The sequence below is a fragment of the Petaurus breviceps genome, unplaced genomic scaffold (genome assembly GCF_028583685.1).
Source record: "Petaurus breviceps papuanus isolate PSGF00001 unplaced genomic scaffold, PetGlider_PUasm1.0 186, whole genome shotgun sequence".
Classification (NCBI taxonomy): domain Eukaryota; kingdom Metazoa; phylum Chordata; class Mammalia; order Diprotodontia; family Petauridae; genus Petaurus; species Petaurus breviceps.
This window is the reverse complement of record NW_027185798.1, coordinates 15,927,163-15,940,942: the sequence shown is the minus strand read 5'-3', so window position 1 is coordinate 15,940,942 and position 13,780 is coordinate 15,927,163. Positions and strand designations below refer to the sequence as shown.

The 13,780-nt window shown below is 45.5% G+C and overlaps 3 protein-coding genes across 14 annotated transcripts in view; 1 reads left to right on the top strand and 2 right to left on the bottom strand.

The window, feature by feature from the left end:
- The window catches only part of NCOR1 (nuclear receptor corepressor 1), a 211,728-nt gene extending 210,718 nt beyond the window's left edge, over positions 1-1,010 (bottom strand). For 11 of the 12 annotated variants that reach the window (XM_069089581.1, XM_069089584.1, XM_069089586.1 and 8 more), the window contains exon 1: positions 341-446. The gene's annotated coding sequence lies outside the window, so the exon portion shown is untranslated. Of the gene's footprint in view, positions 1-340; positions 447-864 lie in introns of those variants that run through there. The other variant, XM_069089582.1, reaches the window with a different exon arrangement.
- LOC138162046 (kinetoplast-associated protein 1-like) lies at positions 224-751 on the bottom strand. Its single transcript, XM_069089150.1, has one exon. The coding sequence runs from the start codon at positions 749-751 to the stop codon at positions 224-226; it is 528 nt and encodes a 175-aa protein (XP_068945251.1).
- Positions 1,011-1,498: 488 nt separating the features above from the next.
- The window catches only part of PIGL (phosphatidylinositol glycan anchor biosynthesis class L), a 144,139-nt gene continuing 131,857 nt past the window's right edge, over positions 1,499-13,780 (top strand). Inside the window, exons 1-2 of the mRNA XM_069089597.1 lie at positions 1,499-1,905; positions 6,595-6,694. Of these exons, the coding sequence (XP_068945698.1) occupies positions 1,659-1,905; positions 6,595-6,694 (347 nt within the window). The 5' untranslated portion in view covers positions 1,499-1,658. The remainder of the gene's footprint in view (positions 1,906-6,594; positions 6,695-13,780) is intronic.

The window sequence follows — 13,780 nt, the reverse complement described above, 5'->3', positions numbered from 1 at the left end:
CCCCCCCCCCTACCCCCTGCCGTAAAGCCAGGGGGCCGGTCTGGGGGTCCCGGGCAGCTCGGCCGTTTCTGGCCGCCTTTGTATCTCTCCAGAGGCGGGCCGGGGGCAGCGCCCAGGCGGAGTCCGTTGGGTGGGAGGCGCGCCCCGCCCCGGACCCACTCCCGGGGTCAGCAGCATCATCCCCGCCGGGGCCAAGGGGTGGGGGGAGGGGCACCCGGGTCCTTCACGTGCTGCTCCCCCTCCCGCCCCGGCCCCGCCGGGCCCGCTCCCCGGGGCCCCGCCTCACGCACGCGCGGCTCCCGCGGCCCCCAGACGACGCCTGGGCGCGGGGCCTACTCACCGAAGGTGGGGTGGCGGGCGGGGGCGCCCCCCGGACAAGGGGCCGGGGCAGGGCGAAGGGACGGCGCGGCGGGCGGGCAGGGGCACGGCGGGGCAGGGCGGCTGGCGGGCGGGGGCTCCCCGCGGCCCCTCGGCGGGGCCGTCGCGCGAGCTCGCCTGTCACTCGTGTCGCCGCCGCGGCTGCGGACCCCGCTGCTGCTGCTGTCGCTCCTGCTGCTGCTGTCGTCGCTGCCGCCGCTGCCGCCGCCGCCACCGCCGCGGGCCCTGCTGCTCCGCCAGCGCGGCCGCCATCTTGAGTGCGCCCCTCCCCCAGCGCCGGTCGCCGCGCCGGCCCCGCCCCCGCCGCCCAGGCCCCACCCCCTTCCGGAGCAGGAGCGGACCGCTCCCCTTGCTCTGCCATTCCCTCCCGCATGCCCGCAGGCTCGCGGCGCCGGCCTCGGGCTGACCTGCCAGCTCCCCTCTCCCTGCCCCCACTCCGGGGTGGCTACACGTGGGGAGCGCCCGGCTGCCCCGGGGCTTACCCACCCATTCCTCCTTCTACTCGGTCCCTGGGGGGGTCGCCATCGGGGGCCCCAAGGGGGCCTGCTCTGTCCCCTGGGCTCGTGTGTCGGGCTGTGGGGCGAGATCAGGGCCACGCGGCGACCCGGACGAGGGCATTCATCTTGCCCAGGCTGGGTCTCCGGGGGCAGCGCCCCATGCGTGGCCGTCCAGGCAAATGCCGGCGCCCACGCCGTGCCCACACCATGCTTTCCTCTCCCTAGCCCTGCCCGCCTTGTGAATGCGACCCAGAGGAAGCCTGCCTGGACCGCATTGGGCCGAGCTCCGAGGGGCGGAAGCAACGGTCTGACTGTGACCTGCCCGGGACCGTAGGTCCCCGACAGAAGCCTCGAAGGGAACAAAGAGGAGGGAGCGGCGGTCCAGGCGGTCCTGCTTGGGACGAGGGGGCTACATTCGGCACGTCTAGTGGGAAACACGTTGCTGTGAAACCGAGGGAAAGGGGTGGACGAGGAAGGCGGGGCCAGGCTCCCCGGAGGTGGCTCAATGAGAGGGCTAGAAGCGAGGGAGGCTGCCCAGGAGCTCGGAGGAGAGCATGCGGCCGCAACCCGGAGCGGTTTAAAACGAAGGCAGAGCAGCGCGGCCCGGAGCCTCAGACCGAGGCTGCTTGCCCTGCTGGGCGGGGTGGGGCGGGACCGGAGAAACTGACACCTGCTGGGCGCGCGCAGCGAGGGACGCTCTGCGCAGGCGCACTGGCGGACTGCCGGAACTCGCTCTACGGGAACCCAGTTTCCGGCGGGTCTCTTCCGGCAGCCGGCGTCGCCATGGTGGTGCTGGCAGCGGTGCTGCTGGCCACCTTGGCCGGCCTTGGTCTGTGGCTGCTCTGGGCTTGGGGCTGGAGCTGCGCGGGGCGGACGCGGGGCGTGGGCGGGGAGCCGGTTCGGGAGGGGTCCGGGAGCAGGGCCCTGCTGTTGACCGCGCACCCAGACGACGAGGCTATGTTCTTTGCCCCCACGCTCCTGGGCCTGACCCGGCTGAGGTACCGGGTCTCCCTGCTCTGCTTCTCCGCAGGTAGGAGACCCCGGGCGGGCAGGGGCGTCCACAGAGTGAGGGGGGGTGGGAGCGGGAGCTGGGGACACGGCGGAGTACCGGGGCGAGTGCCCCGTAATAAAGTGTGTGCACTGGAGCCTGTCTTGTTCGGCCTTGTTCATTGTAGGGCCCCCAAGCCCTGGTCGCCTCCGCACGCTCGCCACTCCTGGGGAGGGGGTCCAAGGCCGCCTTTGGATGAGCCACCTCCTTGGGGAATTTATGTCCCAGTGAAGAGGCTAGAGCTGGAAAAGGATCAGTCCAGCCAGAGGCCCTCATCAAGTACACGTGTATGTGTATGTACAGATACCGCCCCACTTGTGGTTATACCAAGTATGAAAAACAAGCTTCTGTGAAACCTGGGAGTCTTTAAATGTATCCACGTCCCTTTGATGGGAGATACATTGTGTCAATGCTTCTGTACTCAATGCAAAGTCTGGTGAAGTCATGAAAGTTTAAAGCTAAATTTGCCTTATGGATTTGGATGCCACAGGGCACACACCCTATAACTCCTTGAGAGCAGCCTCTCTAACCCCGGAAGGCTTAACCTAGTGTCTCGAACTGACCAACTGACTGACTGTCTCAGTTAAAAATCTGAATTAAGTAATGAAAGTTTAAAACTTAAATATAGTTCTTCATATAGATTCAGACTACATAGGACCCATACCCCAGAACTCCTCCAGAACAGAGACTGGTTTTTGCCCTTTTTTTGTAAGATCCCCAGTGCTTAGAACAAAACCTGGCTCATAGTAGGCACTTAATAAATACTTCTTGACTTTCCAACTGATCTAATCCAACCTCTTCATTTTGCAGATATATGGAGAGGTCAATACAATTGAAATTACCCAGGACTGTTAGTAAATTAGGTACTAAATTATGATTGAAGCCCATGACCTTGCCACTACACCTACCTGTCCAAATTAAATATTATACTCCTTAGGTATCCTTAGACTGAAGCAGATATCCCTTGAACAGTGGTTTCTGTTAGTGGCCTGAGCACCCAAAAGAAGTAATCCATGGTTATATGGTTGTAATTATTACGGATCAGTTGGTCAGTCTATTTCAGTACTATAAGAGAAATTTTGTTGTGATGTTATATTCGTACCTATTCACATTGACCAAGTCAAAAGTGCCATAAGAATATGGGACTGAACATCAGATTTGCACCGTATGAGAATGTTTATCCTCAAGAATAGTAAGTCTTTGAAAACAGATTAAGGTGTTTAATAAATAGTTCAACAAAACTATTTAAATGGTATCATTTCAAACATTTATGTTTTCAAATTCCAAACTGATAGCTGACCAATTTGAGAAGTTCACTACAAAACAAAATTTTAAAATAGATAAACCTTTGATGTATGTGCAGAGTTGAGCCCTGGATTTATGATTGAATCTGTAGAAAACATTTCCGAACTGGAAAGGGGCTTTGGAAATCATCAGGTTTTAATCATTTTAGTAGCAGAGTCAGCTTTCCAGTATCCATGCTGATAGGCTGAAACAATGATGTTAAGGTTACCCCCAAATTATTTCTTAATGGGATTTGGAATATGATGATGGTTAGGGAGGAAACAAGGAAAAGACTATTATTTTCCAATGTGTATTTTGTTTTGACACATTTTTAAATTACCTCATATTTCTTCTTTGACCATGATACCTAGTTAGACGTGGATTATTAAAAATGTAATGCGCGTGGATAATGCATGGATAGATTCTTTTGTGGACTTTATAGTATAACTTTATGCTAACATTGACATCCAAGTATTACCACGTTACACTGTGCCAGTAAAGTTAATTAACTTTACATGGCTAGCATATGCCTTGTTTACCATTCATTTGATTGCCTCGTTTTATTAATCTTTTTACATATGTGTCCTCTCTGAAATAAATGTTTAGCCTCTGTGGGACAAGCATTCTTAGAACCTAACAATATCCAGATCTTAGGTGCTCAGATCTATAGTAGATATTTGTTGAAATATAAGTAACTAACTTCACCATCTTACAGATTCCATAGAGCATTCAACTTATCTAATATAATTTCCATAAAGAACCTTAAAAAAAATCTTCATTTTCTTGTGAATTGAATTGAAATCTACAACAGTTGGGTCACACACAAGTTAGCAACACGTGCTCAAACTGTATTATATATTTCAACTCAGTATCAAAAGCAGCAACTTTTCTCCCTCTCATCCCCATCCCCAACTATTTAACTAATAGTATCTAGAGATTTCTGGAATGTTTCCTGTTATACTGTAAATGCTGAAGAGTGTAGCTTATGGGCAGCCAGGTGGCACAGTGAAGAAGAGCACCGGCCCCAGAGTCAGGAGACCAGGGATCAAATCTGGGCTCAGATACTTAGCACCACACCCAGAAATAACTGGCCGTGTAACCTTGAGCAAGTTACTTAACCCCAATTGCTTTAAAAAAAAAAAGTGTATCTTATTAACAATTGCATAAATTGGTATTTTCATCGAAATCATTTCCTTCTCTCTAGTCCTTGTGGGTGGTGGTTTCAGAAGTTGTGTATCTTTATGACCTGTTACAGTAAAATATATGCTAGATTCCCAAACAATTTTTGTTTTAACTAAAAAAGCAATTTTACATGTGTCTTATGGATAAGAAGTGACCCAAATAGTGTTTCTATTTCTAAATTACACTATGCCCTATTAAGATCCCTGGTTTTTACCCAGAGAGCCGTGGGGCTGTTCGTAATGTGTTAGTCTGATGAGAAGAAGCAGCCCTGTCACAGAAAGCCAGATTCTGTCAATTTTGTGCTCTTTGAGTTGTGACAAGCTAGCTTCTCCACTAATGTGAATGGGTTGGACTAGGTGACCTTTTCTAGCTCTTTCAAAACAAAGATTTACAATGCAATCAACACAGAATTTTTTTAAATGTTGCTTAAAAATGCAACCAAATATTGATAACTGATTTGAATATGTAGTTGCATTTTTTCCTCCATCAGCATACACTATAGCAATTTCCAGATTTTTCTGTCATAGATGAAAAATAAAAGCTGGGTGTTCAATTTGATAATTGAACAAGCTACTTGTTATTATAGACATGTGTTGGAAGAAATGAAGGCTATCCCAGGAGAAAATGGAAAAGCCATTAGAAATGAAATCCCAAACGGTCTTGATTCCACGATGCTTAAGAGTGTATATTTGGGTTTTTAAATAGTAGCTTTTTATCAGACTCCTTGTGATCACAAATGAACATGTCTGAAAAGAGTAGTCAGTTTTATTCATCAGAAACCATTATTTCCTGCCTAATTGTTTATGGTACTATTAGGTGCTATGCAAAGTGTATCATATGGGCCAACCTCAATTCCTATCCTGTCTAAGCCTTTTATCAGAGAATTGCTAATGCTCACTCCTCTCCAGAGTTCAGTGCAGTTTGCTTCATGTTGTATTTTCTTTTGAACTCTCCATGTTCCCCCAAACTGAGATAAAATTATTTTAAGAGTTCAGTGCCTCCTGGCTGAGAGAAAAGGGGTAGGGAAAATGATAGACAGTAACCTTCCCTACATGCTCTTCTGACTTGAGCTCCCAGTCCTGACAATGTAGTTAACCCAGGGCCTTGGGCTTTGCAGCCCTAGGCTTCACTAGCATCAATCTAATCTTTCATATATCATTAAAGGAAAAATATGTACTGTGCTGTCTGACAGAATATTCTTAAACAGCAATTAGGTTTTACAGTATTTGTAATGGGAAGCAGTTTTTAGATATGTCTTAAGATATAAGCAAAAAAAAAATAGGCTTCATTTTCTGAATGTTGAAAAAATATAAACCCCACATTGATGTTAATGCCTATCTTCAGGTACAGTCTCCTCATAGAATCTAATATACTGACCATAAGGGTTGATCTTTAAGGGCCCTTCTAGACCTAAATCTTTGAACCTATGATCTCACTAACCCTCATTGGTGCACTAATTCAACAAACATAGTAAGTGCCTCCCACCCCCTGCTTTGAAGATAGAAAAACAAAAACTAGGGTCCCAGTCCTTAAAGAACTTACATGCCCTTTAGCATAGAGTTGTGTACAGAGAGAAATCAATAGTAAACACCTGGAGATAGAGACTGAGCTTGGCTTACAGTCTTACTGGATAAAGGGAGCTTCCAGCTAGGGAAACCATTTCTACCAATACTTGCCAACAATACCTCTGAAACGTAGGGAGTCTTCACACAGCTAACCTGTATCGGAGGCAGAGCTAAAACCTGGGTCATTGGTTTGGAGGCCACCTTTCTGTCCGCTACAGGCTGATGAGAATGCCTTTTACAAAATGGATACAGTGTGTGTGTGTGCGTGCGTGTGTGTCCACTCAAGCATATATGTATAGTCAACTAAAGTTATTGTCACCAGAAGCAGGTGTGAAATAGTCTGCAATACCTCGCTTTTGAGATTGCTTACTTTTATCTTTTATTACATAGTTAGAAGTATTTCCTCATCCAATCCATTCTAAGACAGAAAATGAAGAAGCATCCCTGTTTCATATTCAAGGAAACATACTCCAGAAAGTCAAGGGGCTTGCCTTGTCACAGAGTCACAGTGCGGTGTGCTGTGTAACCGTTGCCCTTGCTCTGAACTTTGTCTTCTGTCAGGATCACAGAGATGGCCTGGGAGCCACCCTCTATGTCTAGTGTTATACAAACCCGCCCTTGATTTATTTGTCATCCCTAGGCAATTACTACAATCAAGGGGCCATTCGTAAGAGAGAACTTTTGCAGAGCTGTGATGTTTTGGGGATTCCACCCTCCAGTGTAACAATTATTGACCACAGGTAATGTCTCTTCAACAATGTAGAAATCCTATTGAAAAAAAAAGATAAAGTAATGCACTGGGGGACAAAATAGTTGCTTATAACATAAGATGCGGACCATCTCACTTGAATCCTTCAGCTTTTCAACTCCCTATGGTTTCACTCAGACCTGCTCATTCGTCTTCTGTTTGCTCACTGGGCACTGCCTGAGAGTAACTTGAACAGACGGTTCCACACCCTGCAGCCAGCCTGGTGATGAGATGATACAGTGTTATTCTTATTGGAATTACCTGACCCAGTGTCTCATGGTGGTGTGTCCATGAGGCTGGTTCTCAGAGGCCATGCCAGTGCCAAAGCAGCTCCTGGTCTGGCCAGCCCTACTGTGCAGTCTGAGAGGGCTTTGAGGTCAGACCCAGTGACAGACAGCACCTCTTCTCTGAGGAGCGTCTGAGCTTGGTTCAGAAGCGGCTCATCGCCACGTTGGCAGTAGGTAATTGGATTCCTGGATTTATAGAATCCTCCTAACTATGCTCAAGTATTTTTTTTTTTTTGCTTTGTGGAGGGCAATTGGGGTTAAGTAACTTGCCCAAGGTTACATGGTTAGTTTTTGTGTGTGTGTGTGGGTGTTAAGTGTCTGAGGCCGGAACCAAACTCGGGTCGTCCTGACTCTGGGACCAGCACTTTATTCACTGTGCCACCTAGCCGCCCCAAGTATTTTCAATAGTTTACCTATTAAGTGGCAGTGTAAATGGCTAATTAATGAATGGGATTAGAAGTTTTTTAATTGCTTCCTAGCTTTTAGTATTTTGAAACAATGGTTAATTTTCTTTTTTAGTTACATAATTTAAACTTAATTTGATAGCGTCTATCTGTATTTTGACTTTAAAGTTATTCACATAGATAGGTTTAGGGGAAAGGATCCTGGACTTGGAGTCAGGAGAGATCTGGGTTCTAATCATGCCCCTTGACATTACCTGTGTGATCACAAGCAAAGTCCTTCAATCTCTGAGACTCAGTTTTCTCATCTATAAAATGGGGGATATTAATACCTCCCTCCCTCCATTGAAGGCAGAAGTCATGAGTGCTGCTGTTGACAATTAAGGTCTATCTTTAGGACACAAGGCAGAGAGAGGAAGTCTCTATTGTGAGAGAGGCAGTATTACCAGGTGGAGAGAGAGCAGACCTCAAAGACAGGAAGATCTGTGCTCAAGCCTCACACACACACCTAGCCTGGTTATGCATAAGTGATCCCAGGCAAGTCTTTCTCAGGGCCATCCTCCAAGCAACTCTCTAAGATGAGCTACAGAGTGTTTTCAGGTTTTCCTTGTTAGAGGCCTGTCTTTAGTTGGGAGCTATCTACAAACTGAAGTCACAGTTCTGAGGAGGAATGTCTGTAAAGCCTGTGGTAAAACCGAAAGCCCTACATGGATGTCAGTGGCTCTGATCCTTCAAGGAGAACAAATACTCTTTAAACTTCACAGCATCAATCGCTTTTCCAAAAGCTCAGCACATGCTCTAGAACCATCTACTGAAAAACCCTCACCAGCCTGTTCTGACCTTCACACTGCTTTCTTGACCTTTTTTTTTTTTAAATGAAAAGCTAAGCAGGAAGAATCAAGAGCTAAGGAGAGGGGGAGGGGGTGTCTCTGCCTTCTGAGCTGCTTCCTGGCTTCCACTGTGGGCTGTGTCTGGCCCTTTGCAGTGACAGTGCTTCTGTGTGGTTCACTGTCAATGAGTGTCATGCTGGTTTTCTCCATCTGAGGTTTTCCTCTTCCTGGATTGGGTAATACCTAAGTAAGGGAGTCACATTACACCACAGAAAATGTTGGAAATGCAAGTCCCTTTAACTAACGAACAGAGAAAAAAATAAAACAAGAGTACAGATTTTCAGTATTTCTCCCCCTGGATCTGTATGCATCAAAGGCAGAAATGGGAAGTGGAGCTTCCTGGTGTTGTTGCCGATCAGAGCCTCTAAACTGGCTGCTGTTTCTTTTAGAAGAGAGAAAAAAAGTGTAGATTCTGTTCCATACCCACTGGGGGCATTCTTTCCAGAAACTCCTTACCTAGGAAGGAACCCTAGTTAGGAAGATCTCACTCTTAATGCCACTTACCAATTCCCAAGATAAACCTGCTGGCTTTTATCTAGTAAATTGCTATGGGGACTATTGTCTTAACAAAATTTTCTTTCTTCCTCCTAACACAATATGCTGCCCAGGATAAGTGATTGGAGATGTTCTGTGATGTTAAATAGAAAGAAAGTAAACCCAGGTAAACAGTTGGCTCCATGTTTCTGGAAGACAAAGGGTGAATGTCTCTGGAAGAAGGAAATTGCTGTAATGCCTTACCCAGAAATCACTTGGTTCTTAACTTCAGCCATTATGAACATGGCCAAGAGCCAGAAAATAAGCAAAAATTACCTGAGCAGGCCAAAAAGATGGCTCAGCAACCATACACCAAAGCTTCTGTGCTTTATTCTTCTCAGGGCCCCATCTAGAGCCTGTTACTGTTTCTATAAACTGACTTACTGTTTACAGTTCTAACAAGTTTGGTTATCTGGTTTCCTAGGCCACAGCATATTAGAGCCAACAAATTAGGGAAAGCAAATTGTGGAAAGCAAAGAGGAAAAGCATTGCTAGAGAGAGACAGGCCCATTGACAGTGGGAAGGAATGAGAACAACCAGGGAGGAGGCCTAAAAAACCCCAGTCATAAAAAGCAGCCAACCAGAATTCAAGAAACATAACAATCTAAGACCTTTTGGTGCCAAAGCCCCCAGATCTTACTAAAGATGACCTTGGGGCATGAAAGAAAATATTCTATCAGATCTGTTCTCTCCTTTTTGAGAGACTGGAGGAATAGTGGGGCAGCCTGTGTGACCCTGGGCAGCCCCTCTTTACTGCTAGATAGCTCAGTTGTAGAGAAGGAGCCTGCCTTTGTTCATAGAGTCAGTTTCCTTTCTTTCTAGCTCCCAATACCAATGAAATCACAGTCCAGGTCTCCATATTCGTTTTAAAATTGTCATACCATCCATCTAGAAGGATTCCAATTTAAAATCATTAAAACTTTTTAAGAGCTTTGAACTGAAAGGGGCAAACTATTTAACCATAAATATCACTTGTGTAAAGGACCCTACTTCCCAATCCATGTCATATAATGAGGCCTCCAGAATCTCTTTTTGTGAGGCATTTGTTAACATACACAGCTAAAAAATAAAGTGATAGCTGAGTTAATACTGTCCCATTCTGCTTCTAATCAGTCAATCAGCATGTGCTTAGGGCCACTTTATTGCCATCCAACCGGATAATACGCTTGATTTCCTAGAGCAAAACGTTGCTTGAAACTCCAGGAATTAAAAAAAAAAAAACACCTAAAAACTGTATTTATGAATGTTAATAACCTTTCAATACAGCTTGAGAGGCAAATAAAAAACTACTGTTGTGTAAATTAATTCTTTGGCCAAGCAGTGCCCTTGTAGCTAGGTTCCAGAGGCTTCATTGCTGAGGTGCCAGAAACACTGAATGAGCTAGAAATCTGAGACCTGGGTTCTAGTCCCACTTCTGCCATTAACTAGCTCTGTTTTTTTCTCATTTGTAAAACAAAGGAGTTGGACTAGCTAATTTTAGCTCAAGTCTCTTCTATCTCTAAAATGTTATGGTTGTGTGATCCCTACTGGTGGGGCTTGTCTCAAGTGTTATCAGCAAGATCAGATAGAACTCTGGAATGTTGATTTCCAAACCTCACTGGGATAGGGATGGGATCTGAACTTTCCCACCTGGCCTTGGCATTCTCCTGAGGCATTGGCTCATCCCAGAATGCCCCTTTTAACTGTCCTTTCATTGTGGCTTTGACCTTCAATTCTCTGATACCTTAACCCAGCCCAGCCCTTCATTGTCTCTTACCTCTGGACCACCCCAGGCTGTTTCACCACTCCTTGGATCCATCTAGACCCCTTCTCTATTACCTGTCACCCCAAGCTATTGACCAAAATCTTCCCACAGTCTTTCTATATGTAAGGTCCATCTTGCCCTCCCACCCCCCATTAAATTGTTCAGATTCCTTAATAGTCTGGCCCATTTGTTATTAGTGTCACAAATAGCTCAGATTCTTAAAATCTTGCCCACCTCAACTGGTGTTTTAATGAACTTTGTCTCTGACTGAAAGAAGGCTTGAGTTGAATTCTTTCAAGGCAGAACCTGTGCCTTTTGCCCTTGGATTTTGAGATTCCTAGCACTCCTAGACCTCAACAACTGGACCAGTGTGCACCAATCAACTTGATAGCATTTGAAAAAATCTGTGTTTTATTCACCATCTGTTTTTTCATCTTTTAAAACCTATTAGAGATTAACCCAGGGCTTCAAGATAAAATATTTGTTGATGGATCAGCTGCTTTTATATGAAAGAATACACTTTACAGAGTTAGGATGAGAGGACTGAAATAATCATGTGATTGAATTCCTTAAAAAAAAAAAAACAGAATAAACTTCTGTTAGTATCTATTCAGGGCTGGTCAAACTATACAGTTCAGATTTCCACAGATTATTAGCAACAGCAAAAAATAATTTATAAGAGATTTGGAGGGCACCCACCAAAATGGCTAAAGGATGAGAGAATGGAGCTAAGAAGGAGCAGTTCAAGAAACCAAGATTATTTAAAGACAAGGACTGGCAGGAAAATAATAGAGGTCATCAGATGTGTGGAGGGAGAGAGAAGACGGTGACCAGATGTCTCCCACCTTCACTAAAAAGAAAACAAGAAGAAACTAGCTTTCATTTCAATATGAAGGGCTCTTTAAATCTGAGAAATACTGTTCTGACTAGAGTGGCTTAAATGTCCTGCTTACCACCCAGCTCAGGTTTGGTAAAGTAGGTCACTGAACTATACAGTGAAACAGCAAAGCTGGCAGCCACTTCTCCAGTTAGGGAGAGAATCTGCTGCCCAAGCTTTCCCCTTTTTCCAATAGAAATACTACTTACATAGAAAGGAGAACATTCAAATAAACGTTCTGATGGGAACTGATTGGACAGGCCGCTTCTAGGAGGCCAGCTGCTGCACTGAGAGGGACACCAGATTTGGGGAATTTGCTTCTTGTTCATGGCTAATGCCATCAGACAAATGGTCAATCCCATGAGCCCCTTCCCAAATCTAAATGTCCTTCCCAAGCCTCTGATTTCCTCAACCTGTCCCCTGTTAAGGTCCTGTTTGTTTGCTTCTTGCCATGCTATCGACAACGTTTCTATACTCTGTACTCCCCAGACTGCTTCAGGCTTATATTTTGGTGAGGGAAATCCAGAGGATTGTTAGTCTTGGATTGAGGCCAGCCATTGTAGGGCCTGACTGAGTCACACAGCCTGGGCTTCCTCTTTTTTTTCATCGTCTCGTGCATTAGTTATGTTTTTAAGATACAAAAGGGCAGAAATATTTTAGGTGAGATAGAAATTGACCTGCCTGATGCTTGAAGATCCAGCTAAAAATCAACCTTTGCGTCTTTGGACCTTCCCTTCTCCTCCTCCTGCCCCTCATCTATGATTAGAAAACAGAATACATCTTCTCAGAGCATTTACTCAGGCTTAAAGCAAATTAATCTCTCTAGAGTCTTACATATGCAGCAGAACTTCACTGAGTAAGCTCTGCTTTATTCTAGGTAGTTGCCATCAGACACAACTTCTCTTCTTCCAGACATCCAGATATGCCATTTGTCTTCAATTCAAATATCAGCTAATCTGAACCCAACTCATTTCAAAGTTCATTTCCCCCCACCCCCTTTTTTAACATTTCAAACCAGCCAGGCTTTAGCATGCATACTTGCTATGCCAGAAGCTGTTTAAGCATCTGTGGCAAGGCTCTTTTTACATTTTTTCTGTTGACATCACCCATCTCAGAGTTTATTTAAATATTCACTTTAGATGAGAGTTCTGTAATCTGAATTGGGACACCTGCGTGAGAGAAGTAGCAGCCCTTGCCATTATCTGAAAGTCACCCTTCAATGATTCCACTATTGGGCAGCCTCATAAACTTACTGACATTTGGGTGTGGGAAGGTTAGTTTGTGCTGCATCTGACTTTTGATTTTCCTTTACTCTTCTATCTCCCTTACACATTCTAATCTTCTAACGCAAAGTCAGCTTTGTTTAAAGTTTAAATTGGTGTACTAATTCAAAAGGAAATTTTCAAAGGGCCTCTCTCTTTGAAGAATTCTAAGTCATCATGTTAGAATAGTTCTAATTACTGGGCTCACTAGTAGACACATTTTCCATGTTTTGTGAGGAGTAGGTCCCAGATTCTGTGACTCTTCAGACTGGACTTTGTAAGGCCCACCATGCAGAGTTCCAGTCTGTTTCCTTGAAAGTCATCTCATTCTGTGAGGTTAGATTAGTCCCTGAGGTGAAGATGCAGAGAAACCAAAGGCAGACTAAGGAAACTGAAGAGCTCTGGTCCCCCAGACCTCACAGAAGCATATGAACTCATCCAGGACACCAGGGAGCCATTGACTGGAGTAAGGAGTGACTGGGGAATCAGGGAGTCCCTGACTCAGTGACATTAAGATAGATCATCAGAGGTAGAATGGGCCTGAGACATTAATTAGGCCTTTGCCCTCATTTTACAAATCAAGAAACCAAAGCACAGAGAGGGTAAATAATTTACCAAGGCCACACAGCTATTGAGTGGCAGGACTGGGATTAGAACTCAGATCTCACAATCTCACAACAGGCTTATTGTGTTGGTGTTCTACTACTTTTTTTTTTTTTTTGCCTTTTGGAGGGCAGTTGGGGTTAAGTAACTTGCCCAAGGTTACATGGCTAGTTTTGTGTGTGTGTGTGTGTGGGTGTTAAGTGTCTGAGGCCAGAACCAAACTCAGGTCCTCCCGACTCCGGGGCCAGCGCTTTACTCACTGCGCTGCCTAGCCACCCTTGTTTCCTTATTTTCAAAAGATTCTATTTGGCACCCTTTGAAGAAGTTTATTAAGTATAATATTCATGTATATTTTCATAGACTCACCAGACAACCTTCAGCAAGAAAAAAATACCAAAATTTCCAAACTCTATCAAACATCAGCACATTTTTCTGGAGGGAAAATTCCCAATCACTTAACACAAAATTCACTGAAGGAGT

Excerpts from the sequence above, each read along its gene's own strand:
- LOC138162046 (XM_069089150.1), bottom strand. The coding sequence starts at position 751 with ATGCGGGAGGGAATGGCAGAGCAAGGGGAGCGGTCCGCTCCTGCTCCG.